General features: G+C 40.6%; 1 protein-coding gene across 2 annotated transcripts in view; it reads right to left on the reverse strand.

Moving 5' to 3' along the window:
- Window positions 1-7,495: 7,495 nt before the first annotated feature.
- The window catches only part of HSD17B3 (hydroxysteroid 17-beta dehydrogenase 3), a 29,740-nt gene continuing 16,339 nt past the window's right edge, over window positions 7,496-20,896 (reverse strand). The window contains exons 4-11 of one of the 2 annotated variants that reach the window (XM_006129378.4): window positions 20,101-20,208; window positions 19,324-19,391; window positions 17,409-17,444; window positions 15,260-15,294; window positions 14,232-14,313; window positions 10,242-10,307; window positions 9,839-9,988; window positions 7,496-9,434 (exon numbers count right to left, since the gene is read on the reverse strand). In XM_006129378.4, coding sequence (XP_006129440.1) covers window positions 9,324-9,434; window positions 9,839-9,988; window positions 10,242-10,307; window positions 14,232-14,313; window positions 15,260-15,294; window positions 17,409-17,444; window positions 19,324-19,391; window positions 20,101-20,208 — 656 coding nt within the window. In that variant the 3' untranslated portion in view covers window positions 7,496-9,323. The remainder of the gene's footprint in view (window positions 9,435-9,838; window positions 9,989-10,241; window positions 10,308-14,231; window positions 14,314-15,259; window positions 15,295-17,408; window positions 17,445-19,323; window positions 19,392-20,100; window positions 20,209-20,896) is intronic. The other variant, XM_025187894.2, reaches the window with a different exon arrangement.

Genomic DNA, 20,896 nt, shown 5'->3' on the forward strand with positions numbered 1-20,896 from the left:
AAAGTCAGATCCAAATCATTGCTAGAATTGGAGTATACTCCAGGCATATGTCTAGACTGCATCCCTCTTTTGAAAGAGGGATGTAAATTAGACATATCAAAAGTGCAAATGAAGCTGGGATTTGAATTTCCAGTGCTTCATTTGCATAATCTCGTCGTGGCGTTCTTTTGAAAAACGATATTTCAAAAGTGAAACCGCAGTCTAGACACGGTTCTTTCGAAAAGAAAAGTCTTTTTCAAAAGAGCCTGTACTCCTCATTTTGGGTACATCTAAACTACGCTTTATTTTAGAACGAGGATATGCAAATTCTGAGGGAATTTGCATATCTTCTTCCAATCTCATTTTTGAAAGCGCTCTTCCTTAAAAAATGAGGCTTACGTGTTTTTTTTTTAAACAGGTTTTTTTCCTGAAAAAAACACGTCCGGACTACTTTCACTTTCGAAAGATCCTCTTTCAAAAATAGAGTATAGTTTAGACGTACCCTTTTTGAGGAGTACAGGATCTTTTGAAAAAGGCTTTTCTTTTTGAAAGAACCACATCTAGATCGCGGTTTCTCTTTTGAAATAGCGTTTTTCTAAAGAACGCTGTGACGCAATTATGCAAATGAAGGGAAATGAAATGAAATTCAAATCCCGGCTTCATTTGCAATTTTGCTCTTTTGAAATAGCGTTTTTCGAAAGAATGCTGTGATGCGATTATGCAAATGAAGGGAAATGAAATGAAATTCAAATACCGGCTTCATTTGCAATTTTGATATGTCTAAGTTACATCCCTCTTTCGAAAGAAGGATGTAGTTTAGACATACCCTTAAGACAGCATATCTCTACCTACCTCAAGTGTTCATTCTGTACCAGCAGCATTCTTCCTTTGGCCCTCTCCCTTTCCTAGCTAACTATTACTGCTTATATATATATTCTTACCATTAACCATTTCTGCCACTTACATTGTATAACATCCCCTACGGTTTCCAGCTGTTTAATGAAGCCCAAGTCCCATCACCCAGGGCTGAAGCTGAAGTGGTGGGTAGCAAGGGCTCATGTTACAGGCCTCCCACCCTTAGGCTTCAGCTCTTGCTGCCTCTGGCTTTGGTCCATCCCTACTGGCCAGTAATTTTCATTATCAGAAGAGGGATGCAGTGCAGTGAAGTTTGTGAACCTCTGGTCTACATCCAGTTCACCAGATGCTCTTCAGCATGTTGGCACAGCCATGCTGCTGGGCACACTGATGTATAAATCCAGGAATGGCACATACCAACACTGTAGAATGTGCTTCCTCTTCTATGCCCCATGATGTGGGTAGCTAGTGGACGACTTTTTTTATTTGGTTGACTAGTGTTAAACAACATATAATATACACACGGGCTTTGTCTACACTTCAGGTTTTTGCGCAAGAAGCTTTTTGCAGAAGAGATCTTCCACAAAACTTTTTGCACCAAAGCATGTCCACCCCTCAAAAGTACATCGCAAAAGCAATGCGCTTTTGCACAAGAGAGCATCCACGCTGCATGGCCACTCTTGTGCAAGAAAGTTCTGATTGCCATTAACAGAATGGCCATCATAGCACCTGTGCTTTTTCTGATAAGCTCTTTTTGCACAAGAAACCCCTACGGAGTGTCCACACCAGCCTTTATGGGGAGAGGAATAACTCTACCGGCAAAAGCTCTCTGTCCTGTCGGTTTACCTTTTTTTTTTTTTTTTTTGCTCAAAAATGTGCTTGAGGTGTGGATGCTCTGCCGGTTTTTGAGCAAAAACCTTGTAGTGTAGATATAGCCAACCTGACGGGCATCACCTTAATGCGTAGTTTAATATCATAACTAAATCTTCATTTTACTAAAGTGAGATAAAGGAGTTTCTGTTCCAAACTTGATACTTCTTTTATTTATTAATAGAATCCCTAAAGTTCCAGGGAAGGTAAACCCACACAAAAGCCGCCAGCTATCTCTGGCCATTCAGAGCATGGTGAAGAATGCCTTATAGCCCCCTTAAATCCTTACTGTGTGAGCTGGCCAAAACTTGAGCTAAACTGCATCTAAAGTTAGAAAATGAGTGGAGGTTTCTAAAAACAGAATTAAGTGTGTATTTGTAGATATCCATTGAAAACTGGACTTAGAAAGCTAAGTGTGTGTGCAAAGCTCTCCACAGAGAGAAGAGGAGGGCAGGACTACTCAACTTTGAAAGCCCCGGTGACCACAATGATACAGCACATTCCGAGAGCTGCAACTTAAATGTGGTTGCATATATATACGCAAATAGCTTCTTTCATGCTTCTTTCATGCTGATGGGCATGAATTTCAAAGATTAAGGTAAGACTATACAACACGCAAGCCCCATTTAAGTCAGTTCTGCTGCTATTAATAAAATGCACTATTTTCCCAATTTCCACTCATATAACAGCACTTTTAGTGAGCATTGACAGTCTAGGAATTTAACTACTAAAACCCATATCAACAGAAGACCATTATGTTGACTACTTTTTTGTTTTGGCTCCCACCCGCAGGTTGCATGTTGGGTCCCGCATAAACCCAAACTGTACCGCGGGCTGCAAACAAATTGGCTGTGGGCCGCATGTTGAGTAGCCCTGGAGAAGGGCTTAATTAAAACATTAAGTTGCAGTCCATTGTCTCTCTCTCTGCTCCAACCATCAGCTGACACTGACATTTCCATTTTTGAAAACTCGGGATATGGTATTAAATTCTTAGCGTGTTCTCTCTCGTAGAACCCCAAAAAGTGCAATGGTGAGTGATGCAAGAATAAAGGATCATCAATAGAATGTGCAAGAATGTTTATAACAAAAGATGTTATAAGCAATAACATTTGGCTAACGGACCCTTGCACGCATTTCCTCCTCTTTAATGGGTGAGCCTCGCCCCTTTGCTGGGAAGGGAAGATTACCTATTGGATCAGAGTAGCCTGAGAGTACATTTGCAATTATGTTATTTTAGGAGACCTCTCGCATTCTGAAATAGGTATTGCAGCCATTGTCAGGGCCAACCCCATCAGCTGCTCGCTCAGCAAGCGCTCCTCACTCCTGCAGCTCTGTTAGGCTGTGGCCACATAACCATCTATCTCAAATAAATATTTTGGGCAAGCGGCCACATCAAATTCTTTCTGTTGTGTGTGGTCCTTGAGAACAGTAGGGTCCTGTCAGCATTACCAGTCTTGATAACAGTGTTTACAACATTGGGATTCAATAGTTTAAGAGGTTTTTTTTAACTGTGCTCTAAATTACTTGTCTAGACAGACATGCAGTTCCAAGCTCTTTTAAAAATAAGACTTTGACTCAGGGCTATGCCCCGATATAATCCACTGATTGACTACATCGTTATTGTTAAAAGCAATCTTCCCCTGAATGTTTTTCTTAATGTATTACTCATGGTGACTGACTGCATTTTTTTTTAACTCAACCGGTGTCTCCTTTGCCTTTGCACACACACATGAGACTAGTTCAGTAACTGAAATGTTTTGTAAATGAGGGTTGTTCACATTTTCATGACTAAAACATTTGTAGGTCATCAGACAATACTCAGTTGAGCTGGTCAACCTACCTCTCACAAATTATGAGAGCAGAAGCTATCAAAAGCCACAATCTTACTATCAAGGAAAGTTTGCCCAGATAAAACATTATGGCTAGTCTTTCAAAAATGACTGATTTTGTCCAACCTGAGACACTTTAATAGGGTCAGCTGCTCAGCAAGTGCTGAAGGAGCATCCATCCGATGAGAGCAAGGGCCCTTTAAAATGCTTTAATTTGGACACGCAGAATTTAAGGCACCCGAGATCATTAATCACGTCACGTCCGTGCATACAAACACACACGTTCTTGTTTGTCCATGTTTCTTGAAACTACTGTTTTAAAAAAAAGTCTTGTCACACACACAGTTTATTTCGCTTTATATTTTCACTCTGATCATTTTTCAGATTTGAAACTCAACAAGGAATTTGGCAAAAATGCAGGTTTTGTTTCTAATCTGAATCCTATCTGCTAGAAGCAAATATTTCTCATTCTTACAGTATGCACACCTGGAGAACTTGGTATGTTAATTTTATTGATGTTCTCATTATTTCCTGAACAGGTAACTCAGGCTATGTCTAGACTACATGGCTCCGTCGACAGAGCTATGTAAAATAGTTTATTCGGCTTTGCGAAGCCTCGGGGGAAGCCGGCAGCGGGGCAGCCCAGGCGTGTCTGGGCTGCCCCGCTGCCGGCATCCTCAGAGGCTTTGCTCCCGGTGTCCCTGGTCTGCTGGAGATGGTCCCCAGCAGACCAGAGGCACCGGGACCAAAGCCGAAGCGGCGGCTCTGGCAAAGCCTCAGAGGTGCGGGACCCTGCCGCTGCTGCGGCTTTGGTCCTGGTGCCTCTGGTCTGCTGGCGACCGTCTCCAGCAGACCAGGGACACTGGGAGCAAAGCCGGGGAGGCAGAGGGGCGCTGGGGCGCTGCCGGTTGGCCTCTTAAGGGGGGTAGTCTTATATGGCGAGTATAAGACGAAAACCTATCTTTTAACTAGAAAATTAGGGGGTCGTCTTATACGCCGGAAAATACGGTAAAGATATCAAAGGCCTGAGTGATAATGCAGTGTAGACTTTCTCAGCATCTGGGCTCCAGCCCAAACCCAAAGGCTTACATTCCTATTCTTACCCCTATAGTATGAGCACAAGTCGGTTCAACTGGGCTCCAAATCTTGCTGCAGGGTTTTATTTGCAATGAAGCTATACCCTGAGACTACAGTACTGCAAGCATTTAGGCCTTGTCTTCACTGCAGAAAAGTGTGTTACCTCAGCTACCTAAAGGAATAATCCTGCTGAAGACAGCCTGTAGTTTTCATACAGGTTAGTAGATCAAACTAAAGGCTAAAAGGCCTCTCTACTTCATCCCCGAAGTGATTGGTAAAGCGTACATTGACTTCAGTGGGGCAGCCGGCAGGATTAGACACTAAAACACAGCCCTTTTGCTCACACGATTAAGCCAATGGGACTATTCTCATGCATAAAACTAAACAGATATAATTTGTGGCTCTAGGTGGATGTAAGGCTAGAGAGTGAATGCTATTTCCTTATCTTGCCAAGACATCATTTGATATGGAGAGTGAATGTGTCAGTCAGTCCATCTCCCCTCAATTTATCATGTATTGTTTGTAAAACTGGACAAACAGCATACTTCAGTGAATATCTCAAATCCAATCTATATAAAATGGTCACACATGGACTGATGACCAAACTAGGTTCATTGTTTTGCAATGTATAACACTGATGTCTCCTTGCCAGTTGCAGATTTTTATATGGGGTGTGACTATATTCAGTAAATTATACCCTGTAAATTGTTTAACACAGCTATGGAATGACTAAATAGAAGTACTATAGAAAGACTGGTTAATTTACAAACTGAGCAGGCTCTGGGCTTGAAATGTAAGAAATACTTTCCATACAATGTTGGTGTACTCGGAAAGGCTGACAAGGTATCCAGTTCCAGTGAACGGTATATGAATTTCATAAATAGGAGACCCAGTCATTTTGAGTTGTATTAATATATTGCATAACATTTCCAAAAGCTCTTACGGCCCAGCTCCTAAACCCCACTGAGGGGAAAGAGGAAGATCCAGCAGTTGAGTCACTGCCCTGAGACATAGGACAGCAGGGTTGGATTAACTCGTCTGTGGGCCCGGGACTATTAGATTTTTCTGGGGCCCTTGGGGATTTGGAATGGTGGATTGGGGTCAGGGCTGGGGCAGGAGACTAGCGTATGGGAGGAGGGTGCAGCTTCAGTTAAGGGGGTAGACTTTGGGGCCATAGATGGGACCAAGGTTTGAGGTGCAGATGGGGGATGCAGATTCCGGGAGGGAGGTTGGGTGCAGGAGAGGCTGTAGTATCCAAGCTCCATCCAGAAGGTGCATATCTCGGGTGGCTCCTGGTCAGTAGCACAGTGGTGCTAAGGCAGGGTTGCTTGCCTGCCCTGGCTCAGTGCTGCTGTGCTGCCGAAAGTGGCTGGCATGGCCAGGCCGCTTTGCGCAGGGCACACTGCCTGTGCCCCCAGGTGCTGCTCCCAGAGCTCCCATTGGCTGTGGTTCCTGGCCAATGAAAGCTGTGGAGCCAGTACTGGGGGTGTGCTCAGCGTGTACAGATTCCCTGACCATCCTTCACCGAGGGGCTACAGAGGTATGCCTGTCAGCCAGCACTGATGACTCCAGCCCTGCAGGGGGGCAATGAGGCAGACTTACCGCAGGCCAGATTAAATGAAGCAGCGGGAGGCAGAGATCCTGCAGTGCCCTGGGCTGCAGCCCCCTAAAGCCCATGCATTAAATCAGCCCTCATGTTAATTCCTTACTCTGCCATGGACTGGCTGTTAGACAAGTCACTCAGGCTGTCTGTGCCTCTGTTCCCTAGCTGTATGTGGTCCCAGAGAAGTTACTGCTGGGATGATATCACTCATTGAAACATCATGAAATGATGTCACTGTGACTGAGTTGGTCACAGAATACATGAACATAGAACTGCAATTGAAATCAGATGTTAGGCACCTACATACCTTTGAGGATCTGGGCCTAAGTGACTTAGAAGTCCTAATGCAACTTAAGAGCTAAGTCATGTAGATGCTTTGGAAAATGTATCTCTAGTTTTTAACAGAACCCAACATAACAGTTCTGATTTTTATTAAATCCCTTGTTTCCCACCCACCTGCACCCCAACAATACATCAGGGTATGTCTACACAAGCACCCTAGTTCAACGAGGTGTAACAGTTAATTCAAACTAAGGAATTAGTTCGAATTAACGTTTAACTGCCGCGTGTAGCCGCGGGCAGTTAGTCCGGACTAAAGGGATTTAAAAATGGTGCCCGGACAGGAAGATGCAAATAAAGCCCAGGATATTTAAATCCCGGGCTTCATTTGCAAGTTCGAATGCCTATATTAGCCTCCCTAGTTCGAACTAGGGTAGCAGTGTAGACATACCCTCAGGGTGTTCATTTAATACACAGTGCCATTTGTACAACTGCTGTTGGCTTCCTAACACATTGGCGAAATATCTTCTGGAGTTAGAATTCACATATACTGACCCCAAACCTCTCACTGAAATGTAACTTCTCGTTCAAGAGAAGGCTGAAGAAATGTTCCAAACAATGGGAGACTCCAAAATTCATAGCTAGTGCTCTCATGCCTTCATTCTGTTTTTACTGTCCTTGAGGAATCTGACTCACTTTTCTCTGTTTTATTTTCAACACAAAGTAGAACAAATCTGGCAGTGTTGCCAATTGTCACAATTGTGGGGGTTCCTTTCTGATTTTGGGGAGCTGACATGATTTTTTTTGAATGCTTTGGAGTTGGCAACCCTGTGCCCTTGAGTAAATTTAAGCATGTAAAAGCCCCAATTAATTCAATAGCATGGCATATCTGTGCAGATTTACCAGGTGCTTCCCAGAAACCTGGCTTCACAATTTCCATAGACCGTAATTAATTGTATCTTACACATGGGTTTGGTACATATTCCATGACAGTGAACGGTCATTGTTTCCTGGAGGTTGAAATACTTATTTTAATTATGATCAGAGTGAGAGAGGTTGAAAATTACATACTAATATTTCTATTATATGTAATGTCAGAATTACATATGTCAAAAACTGTTTTTAAATATATGAACATGGATGCACACACTCACAGACACCATCACATTCAGTCTGCTTTGCAGTATTCCCTCCTGGGCCATTAAATGAAGATTCAATACAGTCACGCTGTGGTAACATATGGGGAGAGTTAGGATCTTTCCTGTCATATCTTTCTGATGTAAGTCAGGCTTACAATGAGATTTAAACATTGTATTTTATGCAAAGGAGCTGCTATGCTGTACTATGTCAGTAGGGTGGCAGTATCTGGCATATGTCACTGGATAGCTTTTTGTATGGCATCTCAAAGGAACTGCAGGAGTCATTAGGATCTATTTACTGGTTAAATTAGACGGAAGCACAGCTTTACCTCCTATCTTGCTTACACTAAAGGGCATCCTCAGATCACATTTAGCCAACAAATGTAAATATATATTCACTCCAGCTGGTTTAAATAAGATTTCTGATATTTGAATATTTCTTTGTTGAATAGCTCTTAGGAATGCATCAGTAAAACAACCTTGCAACATCCTTAAGATTCTGATTCCACACATTCAGAAATTATCTTTATTTTGTGTAATGTTTTAGAACAATCTAGATTCAAAGTCTTCACCTTCATCCTTAAGATTCTGATTCCACACATTCAGAAATTATCCTTATTTTGTGTAATGTTTTAGAACAATCTAGATTCAAAGTCTTCACCTTCATCCTTAATATTCCTACAAGCACAGGAATGTAAGTCACCATACTGGAGGTCCACCTCATCCAGTATCCTCTCTCTGATACTGATTCATGTAAGATGCTTTGGTGGACTCGGAAAACTGTTTCCACTAAAATGCACACATCCCTGCAGCCTTCCAAAGCCCAAAGGCACAGATTCCCTCCATCCCACTATCTCCTCTTCCTACTTCAGAAAACTCTGTCCTCCCACAAGTGCCTTGCAGATCGTGTGAGACTCCCAAGCAGGATCAAAAACAAACCTATGTTTAGAAATAATGCAAATTGTCTTTGTAAACCTCAAACAGCTGCAGAGAACCCCTTTCTGCAAGCTCAGTTTAAAGAAGCAACAATAGCAGTAGTATCCTTCTGGAACTGAACCAAATACTGGATACTGGACGAGGTGGACCTCCAGTATGGTGACTTACATTCCTGTGCTTGTAGGAATATTAAGGATGAAGGTGAAGACTTTGAATCTAAATTGTTCTAAAATATTACACAAAATAAAGTGAAAAAACATGGACTTCAATAGTGTTTGGATCAGGCCCTTAAAAAACTTCTTCAGTGAGCATGCTGAATTTAGTCCCCAGGGCTGCATCTAGACTGGCCTCTTGAATTTGCGCAAGAACACTGACACTCTAATGTAAGATTGTCAGTGTTCTTGCGCAAATACTATGCTGCTCCCGTTCGGGAAAAAGCCCTCTTGCGCAAATGTATTTGCACAAGAGGGCCAGTGCAGACAGCTAAAACTGTTTTGCGCAAAAAAGCCCCGATGGCGAAAATGGCGATCGGGGCTTTCTTGCGCAAAACCGCGTCTAGATTGGCATGGACGCTTTTGCGCAAAAGCATCCGTGCCAATCTAGACGCTCTTTTCTGCAAATGCTTTTAACGGAAAAACTTTTCCGTTAAAAGCATTTGCGGAAAATCATGCCAGTCTAGACGCGACCCAGGAGTATAGTGTAGAAAGTCAGTATTCACAATTTGACATAGACTAAAAAGTTGATTTGTTATTCTTGTTAGCAGCTCTTCCAATTCCTTTTCAGGGAAGATGAAAATGTTGTCAGGATCACCTCTTGAAGTCTGTCACTGTGGAATACCCACAACGGAATGAGCTCCAGGATGTATCCCTTCAAACAGTGAAACAAAACCAAACCAAAACAAAGTCATTACAAGCACTTAAAGAAATCAGTGCTCATGTAAGTCATAATAATTAACATGGAAAACTTCTGTGTTACTACTACAGTCAGTCTCTCTCTTGGGAAGTGGGATTTTTTTTCCTGTTTCCAACTGACAGAATCTATTCTTCTCAGGGCTTGTACTAAATAATGTTGGGAATTAACAGCTGCTGTATGTAAGTACTTATGCTAGCACATACTCAACCCCCACTATGGTTAATTGGTGCAATACATAAGCATCAACATTTCACAATCAGCATTAGGCCTGATCAAAAGCCCAAATGGGAAGACTCCAGTTGATTTCAATGAGCTTTGGATCAGTCCCTGGGAGGCCTCTAATAATTAAATGTAATTACCATGATCTCATGGGCTAAACAACCAGATGTCTGTCCTCCAACAGTAGCATAATTCAGTGATGCTGTAACAACCTCTTCTGCAGTCTTTACTAGGAGACTGGGGTTTTGGTACATTGTCATTGGAGTAGAAACAGCATAAGGAGCCACCACCTGAATAAAAGATGATTAGAGACACAATTAGTGCCTTTTACTTAGAAGGATCCTTAACACATAGAAGGTAGACATGCAGCAGCTGTGAAATGGCAGCTGCCTCTGAGGAGGACTAAGGAGCAGAAGCACTTCTTTCACAACAGCAAAAAGGAGGAGGAAATTTTATCAGGATTCCCTGCATTTCATGGTATGGGACACTGCGACGGGACTTCAAATATGCATGAAAATAAAGGCAGATAAGATACTACATCACCTGTATGATGATCCCCTTTGCCTTATATTCTGCTTGAAGTGCTTTGGAAAATGTGTTTACAAAAGCCTAGGGTAACAAAATTTGAATAAACTTAGTAATCAGGAATTGAAATTACTTGTGTACATACAGGCATGTTTAATAGGTAGCAAGGTTTAAAACAAACAGAAGGCAGTACTTCTTCACACAATGCACAGTCGACCTGTGGAACTCCTTGCCCGAGGATGTTGTGAAGGCCAGGATTTTAACTGGGTTCAAAGAAAAGCTAGATAAATTCATGGAGAATAAGTACATCAATGGCTATTAGCCAGGATGGGTAGAAATGGTGTCCCTAGACTTTGTTTATCAGCAGCTGGGAATGGGTGACAGTGGTTGGATTGCTTGATGATTCCCTGTTCTGTTCATTCCCTCTGGAGGTACCTAGTATTGGCCAGTGTAGGCAGACAGGATACTGGGCTAGATGGACCTTTGGTTTGATCCAGTATGGCCATTCTTATGGACACACATACACAGCAACCACTTACCAAAGTGACCCCGGTATCATACAGATTAGGGCACAAATGTGTGTGCAAAATGTAGCAATGAGTTATTTAGTGCACCCACCTGCCGTATCTCATGAAGAAAAGGAGGGCCTAAGTCTGATCCCACAGGGCTCTTCTACTCAGAAAAATGTGTGCCCATATTCCAGCACAAGTCAGACATGAAACAAGCACTAGTGTACATGGGACTCAAAAGCATATCGTAGGTTATGAAAATACAATGGTGAGGACACAGCAATGTAAAAAAAGCCTGAGCTGTCTTTACACTAGCTGCTAGAATAAGTGCGGTTGCACCATTGCTGGAATATAAGAGATTCTTGTGACACATGATGAGACATCCATCTTGCACAAGGCCTGTTGGGGTAAACTTAGGCGAATTGCCTAGAGGCTACATCGGGAGAAAACCTAGGGAGCGGTAGGCCCTAACTGCAGATATGTCCTGCGGGAAGGAGGAGCTGGGCAGGATCTATAAAGCGGGAAAGTTGGCAGATAACCTGCAGTTGCATTTCCTAGTACAAGGGCAAGAAGCTGCAAGGACAGTGTAGGAAATAATTCAGGGAAGGAGCAATAAAGGCTGGAAAGGTAAACAATCTGGAACTACTAATTGAGAGGACCTGGGCTGGAACCCAGTGTAGAGAGGGTATTGCCTAGGTTCCCTTACCAGCCCCTGGGGAAGTCACACAGACCAAGCCATGGGGAGCAGCCTGTCTGGGACAATTTGCCTCAAAAAGCTTGTAATGCCCTGGATAGGGGGGAACATTAATGTGATTTGGGTGGCAGAAGCTCCCTAGAAGTGGAGGAGGCCTCCTGTGGCTGGGCTGTGGCCCCCATCCTTGTGCCACCTCTTCCTCTTCCTCCTGACGCTGCACCCTCACATTCACTCCTCTCTCCCCTGTTGCTCACCCTCACAACAGGTAAAAAGCAGAAGACCCTAGATCTCCCACATTTCAAAGAGATGGGTCCGAGGGCATCTGTCCTTCTCTACCCCCTTTTCTGGTGCCCTAAGCTAACCTATGAAAGGGAAAGTACTGCAGCTCCAGGAACATGAGAGGCTATGGAATGAGTGAGGAAGACTGAGGAAGGGGCATCAGACCAGATAGCGGAGCTAATTCCCTAGAATGAATCTCAAAGAGGCACTACAAAGGGTTGGTTAGAGCAGTCCCTAGCACAATGCACCTACACTTATTTTTATAGTAACCACTGATTCCACTGGTGTTAGTCCCAATTTACTGTGGAGTGAAATCAGAATCAGGGCTGGAATGTGAACTTAGTTGTATTGCCTCTGTTCAAACCTCTTGCCAAGCACTCAAAATAAGTGACTTAGGCAAGCCCCATAACATGGTGAGCCTGGATTACAAATAATTAGATTTTTTTTAAATAATAAGAGAGATACTTTCTGTTGCTTGATCCTTTAGTGTTCATGTTTCCAGGCTTCTCTTCACACCAGAAGGGCTAGAAATACACTTTTTTTTTTAAATTAAGGCTAAGAGTCTCACACAATCACATGACTTCAGGATCTGGGGTATGAAAAAGTACCAAATACCCTGTGACTTGGCAACACTGACATTCACCAAAGTTAAAGAGAAGCATGCTAGTGCTTTTTAGCCATTATGTAGTGGGCAATTGACACTTTACACCTCAATGGAAAAGTCCCTTTTAAAATTATACAGTGGTAGAAGATAGATCATTTCAATGGTGTTTTGTTTTGTGTTTTTTTTGTTTTGTTTTTGTTTTGGTTGGTTTTGGGTTTTTTTGTTTTTTGGCCCATGATGTTAATTTAATCCCTAAATAGAATTGACATTCACTTGGTCTAAAATATAAAAATCTCCAAAAAGCTAGGCAGCTGCATGTGCCATTCCAGGCTCCAGTTGCGATTCTCAGCTAAAGCCTGGTAGATGGACCCTTTGAAAAACAAGAAAAGAGATGGAGGAGAAAAAACTTGGAAATTAAAAACAGGTGAGTGTTTGTCTTTTCGTTTCTCTCCATTTCCTATCACCTATTGCAATGCTCTTTATCTTGTAACAGTGATAAGAGCCAAATTCAAAAACGGCAGCATAGAGCACCAAAGCCTGGAAATGTGGCTCTGGATTCAAATCCATATATTACGTTCATGTACCCAAATTGCAAAATTCATATCCACAGGTGGATCTCGATCCCAATGTACCCCTAGTTCAATATTGTTCCTGTTAGGTCCATCTCTCATCTGGAAATCTGAGGGCTGATCGCGGATAGCCTTACCATGAGGTGAATTGAGGTGGCCGCCTCAGGTGCAAGACTGCGGAGGGAGGGGGGAGGGCGGGGGGGGGGGGGAGGTGCCACTGGGACCCAGAGTGTAGAAAATTGTGTCTGCTGCTGGTGCAAATGTATTCTTTCTGCTCTAGATGCACAGAGATGGTGGAGTGCTGTGCTGGAGGAAGGAGGGCACAAGAGACATAACAAGCAGGCTGGAGAAAAGGTGGCATGAGGGCATCATTTGAGCTCCCCGCCTCGGGTGCCAAAATGTGGGCCAGCTTGGAGCTGATTATCTACTGCCTTATATGATACAGCTGATTAGCTGTTTGTCGGCTCAGTGCGGCAGCCATGTAAATTTAAATGAAGCGGTGATTATTTAAATCGCCGCTTCATTTTACTATGTCTGGTAGCCTAATCTACATGCCTCTGGCGACAGAGGCATGTAGTCTAGACGTACCCTAAATATGTTAGAGTGAAAGGTTCTCAGATATATGTCCCCTGTTTTCATAATAAGAACCTAAAACTGAGATATGCCAGTAGGCTAGCAGAAATTTTTAGATAGTGCTGCCCACAGGTTTTTTCTTCAATTTAGATTTTTTTAAATTTTATTTCACTTTTGAGTACAGCCATTGGAAACTCAGGCAACAAAAAACTCACCAAAAAACTTAGGTTTCAAACTACCTGAAGCTTGGGCTGAATGCATGTGTATTTTTTGTCTGGGTTTTGAGAGCGCTTGGGTGAAATGTCAACTCAAAAGAGTTGAGACATCAGCATTTTATGGAAATCATCAAAGTGAATCCCATCAATATGACGTTTACATTTTGGGAGCTTTTAACTCAATGTGAAGCCTATGAAACACAAGCAATATGAACTTAGGCAAACTATGTCCATCCTTCCACTATACAAAATGTCACCCTATCCCCTGCAAACAAAATCTGTCACATTTTGTACGTTTTCAGTTTTGAGTAAACCAGTCAGCCTCTCTCTACAGAAATCACCACTCCCCTTTTTCTGCCTGAGTTTGCAGGGATGCTGTGATTATGTTTAATTGTATCTGAAAAAGTCAACATCATGTGTCAGATTCTAATATGTTGCTTCTATTGATTTCAGTGGAGTTATACAGATTTACACCAGCTGAGGATATGGCCATAGAGATGCACTTACTGTGTTTTGAGTGAACATTTCAGCAAAACTGATTTCCAAAGTAATATGAAATGCTTACTTTTGAAGCCGAGTACATAGTATATAATGGATAAGGAAAGGCGCCAAAACCAGAAGAAATATTCAGAATAAGTCCTTTTTGTCTGAAATTGAAATTAAAATCATTTTAATTAATTTACATTAATTTAAACTGCAGTCTTGTCCTTTAGAAGGCAGAACTCTTCTATTATGCAAACAAAATAGGCTTAATTATCAAAGACTCTTTAGAGCTTAATTAGCTAACAATCAAATAAAAAAATTTACAAGTATAATTTAAGTGAACAGTGCAGCTAGAACTATGGGGAGTTTTGGTTAAGCTGTTATATATCTGAACATGAATATTGTCAGGTACTTGAAAAATTCAGAGAAAATAATTCATTTACATAACTGTTCCTTTTCCAAACCATTCCATTTCCCATTTCCTTAATTTGTTCCTTCATTTTCCTTATATACAGTAAAAAGCATCTTTCAGCTATTTTCATAATAACCAAAGAGAAAACCAGTAAAAGGTAAAAGTTTGTCTTGTTGCTGGAACAAAAGTTTATTGTGTCCTAAATAAATTTTTCTCCTCGCTTTTCTTTTAAAAATTTTTAACTGAAATTCCATCTGTTTAAAAAATTTCTTAAATATAAGTTCCTTTGAAACAGATAAGAAAAAGAAACCTTTACTCATGGAGTTGAATTAAGTTGCTCTTAGTAAATCCAGTTATTGTAATTTATCTCTAATACTTTAAATACTATTATTCTAAACGCCATAGAAACTTTTAGAAAATATTAATGTTCACAAAGGCATGCCTAATTAGACTCATAATAGGCAGGTTTACATGTGCTATACAAGAATATATTTTTGTAAGCTTGCCCCAGTATATTACATCTTCTGACCTGCCCTATATACAATTCCTGCTATTTGTTCACACCGAAGCACTGTAAATTCTACAGAGCGTTGACACACCAGGAACCTGAGTAGTTTTGCAGAACTAATTGGAGCTAGTAAGTATTTGCTAGAATTAGAATCCCCAAAAAGCTTAAGGGGGGAAAAATGGAGTTTTACCTTGTCTTCATTTGTTTCAAAATTATCTGTGTCATCTACAAGAAAAAAATGAGCTATGAGTTACATCCCTTCTCCCTGTGCTTTGCTCTTTTTGTTTGTTTGTTTGAAACGAAGAAAATGTGCTAATATTAAATTCTGAAAGTGGGGGGAGGGGGATTGGAGCAGGTAGCTTAAAAATACTTGAAATTTGGGGGAAATTTTACTGGCACAGGACACACCGAGTTCAACTGCTGTCAAAAGTTTCCAAAGGTCAGTTGGAAATGTAACAAACATTTTCCTGCTTATGCAAAGCTTCTCCCAGCTACCTAAATTTCATGAGTCTGCAGTATTGGACCAAATATCTGAATCTGTTTCATAGCATTTCAGTGTTTCCACTTCTGGTCTCAACCAGGGACAGAGGGGCAAAAACACATAATGCTTTCCCTTGTCTTTTCAACTCTTTCAAGCCTCAACATGAAAGCTTTCAGTTCATTTTGAATTTCAAAGATTCAGGTTAAAACAGCAAGGTGTCCTGTGGCATCTCAAAGACTAAAGCATAAACTTCCAGATTGGAGCTTAATTATTCAGCCTCCCCCATCTATCATTCTACCCTGTTTTAGCAAAGCACTTAGGGGTAGACTTGAGCACATATCTATTTAGTGAAGCACTTATACACACACTTAACTTTCTGCATGGACTTTGAATCCCTTTGAACTCAGTGAGACTCCTCACTTTTAAGGACAAGAGGCTTGATAGATAACTCACAAAGGCATTGTCTACACTGAGAGATAAGGTCAATTTTTTTTAGCCCCTGATTTTGTAAAGTCAAAGGTGCATGTTCCCACTGTGTGCAAGAGTTCGTCCCCAGTAGGATGGATACTGTCAGCTTTGACAGTGATGCACTGTGGGTAGCTAGCCCACAGTTCCTGCTGCCCCTTTGCATTCTGGACTGTGCTCCTAGTCCTCGATGGGACCAAGCAGTGCAGCAGGTGGTTCTGAGTACATGTCATCAGCATCCCATAATGCACTCATCACTTCCCACCCCCCCATCCACCTTGAAAACAATGCCAAACAATCGTTTTGCATCCTTTTTTCCCTTTTTTCTATGCAGATGCCATAGCAGGGTAGCAGATGCCATAATAAGGTATGCATGCAACCCATCGTGGAACCCATTCATCAGCAAAGTTCTATGGCAAGAATACCAGAATGAGACCCACCTGACAGTTAGCTGGGAAGTGAGTTGCAATAGCCCCCTGAAAGCTTGCAATGACAGACAGTCCCACTTCTACAAACTTGAATTTAACCTTTTACCCCTATCTAAGAATGTTTTTTGGAGATGCTCTAATTTAAACTTCAGACACCTTTCAAGAAGATATTCTTTGATAAGAGTCAAAGCAATTCTCAGAGGAGAGTGAGAGTTTTAGTCAAACACACTTAATAAATGGTGTGATCAAACAGCCACATTGGAGAAGGTAGATATGTTAGATATGGTAAGGGAACTCATAGCAACTAAACGGGAGAGTCTGTCAACAAAGGCCTCTCATATCATGTTTATAAAGATATCAGCTAAGGTTGAGATGAACTAAGAAGCATTTAGTTGTAGTTCAGGTTAACATGTTGTCCCAAACAGCAGAGCTGTTTCATCATCTAAAACAGGAGGTGATGAAATGCTAACTGCATTTGAAAGGGAAATAACTAATCAAGATCAGAGCTATCCAGAGAACATTTTGTTATGAAACAACTTTTGAGTTTTGAGTGTTCTCAGTAGGATTGGTCAGTCTGCAATGAATGTTTTGCAGAAGGTGGAATCATGACTCAGCCATTTTCGAAACAAAAAGATCAGGTTTTCAATCTCTCTCTCACGCCAGCATGGACAAGAAGCTTTCCTGTCAAAGGTTTGTCAAAACTGATACATTTTTGCAAAACTTTATGGCAAAGCCAAACCCTCCTTCCCCCATATTTAGAACACACACACAAAAATGTTGAGAACTTTCTGACCAGCTCTAATCAAAACATTCAACATGTAGTCTCCTAAATTAATGCTTCCATTAGGAGCAACAAAGAAGCCAGCCAAAATGCAAGGAAATATTGTTTCAGACAGTGACAATGAGTTTTGTTTTTCTCTGGTAGAAATGCATGTATTTCTTTACACACTGTGTATTATACATACCTTGGTAATAGAAATAATGTTGCAGTTGATGAGGTTCTGTCAGACATGAGAAAATAATGCAAATGTAGACACATTTTGAGGCATCAAAATCTAAGCTTTTTTTTTTTTTTTTTTTTTGCAAAGTTTTCTAATGGAACATTCAGGGTAAAGTAATTCAAAAGGAGGCTGCAAAAATGCATGCACATTTACCATGACTGCATATGCAAATATCTATTTTCCTGCACAATCATCCAGTTTGTCACGCAATCTCGCTAACTGCACTAAGTTCACAAGATGCACAAATGCATATGAACTGCTTCACTCATATTTTAAATGTGGCCTTCAAAGCTGGCAGCTGTACATTCTTATGATTTGTTCAGTGTCAGTTTTAGAAACCTAGTCTTTGTGTATTCAAAAACTTGGATGCTGGGCAATAAATGAATACATACATAAATTAAATTAAATTAAATTAAATTAAAATGCATTTTTGCAATCAAATCAAGTCACAGAACAAAATTACAGCTGTCAGGTTGAAACACTTTAAAAATGTGACTCTCAGGGTATGTCTATATTATTGAGAAGATTGAAACTGCCTCTGTCGATCTTCCAGGATTCAAATTAGTGGATCTAGTGAAGACAGATAATTCAAAGTGAGAGGGGCACTTTGGTTTATGCTGGTAACCCTGCTTTCACAGGGAGTAAGGGAAGTCGAAGGAAGAGTGTTCTTTCTTCAACTTCCTGCAGTGTGGACAGTGCCAAAAGGCGACTTAAGCTACTTTGACTTCAGCTACACAATTAATGTAGGTGAAGTTATGGATCTTAATTTGACATTGTAGACTTATCCTTAGTGATCTATTGGTAGCTTTCTTTAGCATAAACTGGATATTTTGGAGAGTAGAGAAAAGAGTTAGACAGATACTTATTTTACACTGCTTGTATAGCATAATAAAAGAATAAGGTGAAAAGAGATTCAACAGATTTAGGTTTAACCAGTCAGCTAGGTCATTAATTCTCTAAAAATACCCTGCACATACCAAGTGCCTCTGTTCTCTGACAAAGTAAATTTGGGCTCATATGTTTTGTTTTTCAATTTCCATTTAGACAAACAATGGTTTCAAAGCAGGGAAATTTTAATGTATATATATTGGGCAGCAATGCAGTAGATGTTATACAAACATATAATAAATCATGGTCCCAGAGGTTACTCATCCTTCGTTACACTGTAGGCCAGTAAATCCTACCGGTTGGTTATTAAACCTAAGGAACTAGGTTGCCCTTCAGGCAATATTGCTTTATTCTAACATCCCTTTTCCTTCTCAGCGTATGTTTACATTAGCCACCCTAGTTCGAACTAGGGTGGCTAATGTTGTCATTCGAACTTGCAAATGAAGCCCGGGATTTAAATATCCCAGGCTTCATTTGCATGTTCCTGGGTGCCACCATTTTTAAATGCCCGGTAGTTTGAACTACCTGTCCGCGGCTACATGCGGCACGGGCTAGGTAGTTCGAATTAAAGCTCCTAATTTGAACTACCATCACTCCTCATTGCAGAAGGAGTAACAGTAGTTCGAATTAGGAGCTTTAATTTCAAACTACCTAGCCTGTGCCATGTGTAGCCGCGGGCAGGTAGTTCGATCTACAGGGCATTTAAAAATGGCGGTGCCCAGAAACATGCAAATGAAGCCTGGGATATTTAAATCCCAGGCTTTATTTGCAAGTTTGAATGACTACATTAGCCACCCTAGTTCAAATTAGGGTGGCAATGTAGACATACCCTCAGACCCTTCTGAAAGGCCATAAACCTTAAGTATGTTCAGTTGGGGCTCAGTTCCCTCACTAAATTAATCAGTGCAGCTTTCACCAACCTCAATGGACTCAGGATCTGCTCCTTATTAAATGGAACCTCTGGCCCTAATTGTTACATTGCAAATCCTACCTCATCTGTCTCTGCTGCATTAAGGAAACGGCATGGAAGAGGATTATGAAGCATTCCAACATTGTTAACTAATCAGAAAGGAAACAGAACAAGAAAAATTATATTTGGATAAGATGTACAGTTTACCTGGTTAAACAAAAGATTTATCCTTAACTAGCTTTTAAGTTGTATGTGAAGAGAAAATCTAGATTAGTGTCCTCTCTTGTTCTCCCTGAAGCAATCAATACTGACTTCAATAGAAGCAAAACCAGGCTATTACTGGATTTTTTTGATTCATTAAAAGGCTATTTAAAATACTTTTTTCCAATCCATATCATTCCAGTAAGCTTTAACCAAAAGTTCATTTCTAGTGGCTTTCAGGTTCCAGGCTAAAATTCCACACAGCTGTAAAATAAACTCTGAAAATGAATCCATTGAAACTAAACAGGCAGTCATCACATAAAATGGATAGATACTGCTCAGTAGGTGGTAGATTGGTTTAGAGGTAAATTAACTACTGTACCCTATTGGAGAAATAGGGAACCCACAGAATGCCTTGAGCATCTCTCTACCACTTGTATAATAAACAATCAAAACAAGCTTATTAAGTAAGTAAAACACTTGGTTTTAACATTTCCATGTTAAAACCAACTTGTTAGTTTGTGTCATATACATTGTGTTCTAAAACAAGTGATTCCAGTTTGTAGCTGCATAGTAAGAAGCAATTGCTTAATATATTATATAAATATGAATACATTTATCAAAATATTCTTAAATAAATGGGTCAAATTAACTTACCCAAAATGCCAATTTCTAAGTCTTGAAGACTTTTTTTAATATTCTCATATATGTAATCTTTTGTAAAATCAGCTTGTATGATCTTCACATTTCTACCTGTGGCTTGTTCTGTAATTAATACACAAAGTATGTAATATATATAGACCCACATAAAAAGAGAGAACAGTAATAAGAGGAATGTGACAAAGAACCTGGTTCACCCATTTGTATTACATTCTGTACTGTATGCAGTTGTTTCAAATCCCTTGCTTTTTAAGAGTAATTAAAATAGAAGCAAAAGACATTTTCTGTAACACATTTTTAAGGGAAAAGTCAGTTTCTGCCCCGAAATCTGAGAGAGCTCTGTCCAAATATCAGGACAAAATTTAGCCCCCCAACTGGAAATAGTATAAATCATGCAAAACTTCTAAGATTTTCCTCAATTATTGTAGAGCTTGTAAGAGAAGATTTGCAGTTTATTGAAACATTGAATTGAAACGTTTATGGAACATGCTGACAGATTGATGTAAAATGTATACAATTATTTTAAAAGGTTGCTTCTTTGTAAAATGAAAATTTCAACAGGCACAACTGGGCTTTGCATGTTGGGGGCAGGTTGTCAAACAATAGTTTGTTGCCTCCATTTGAAATACAGCCTATTTTTATTATTCATAATCACACCATTGTAAAATGGACCAGCCTAAGGATTGAATGGGGTGAATTATTGAGGCAACTCTTTGGGATACACCTCAACTTTGACTTATTTTAAAAAGGAGTATCTATACTCTCTACCCCTCCCCTCATCTACTCCATCTGC

Source organism: Pelodiscus sinensis, chromosome 6 (assembly GCF_049634645.1).
Source record: "Pelodiscus sinensis isolate JC-2024 chromosome 6, ASM4963464v1, whole genome shotgun sequence".
NCBI lineage: Eukaryota > Metazoa > Chordata > Testudines > Trionychidae > Pelodiscus > Pelodiscus sinensis.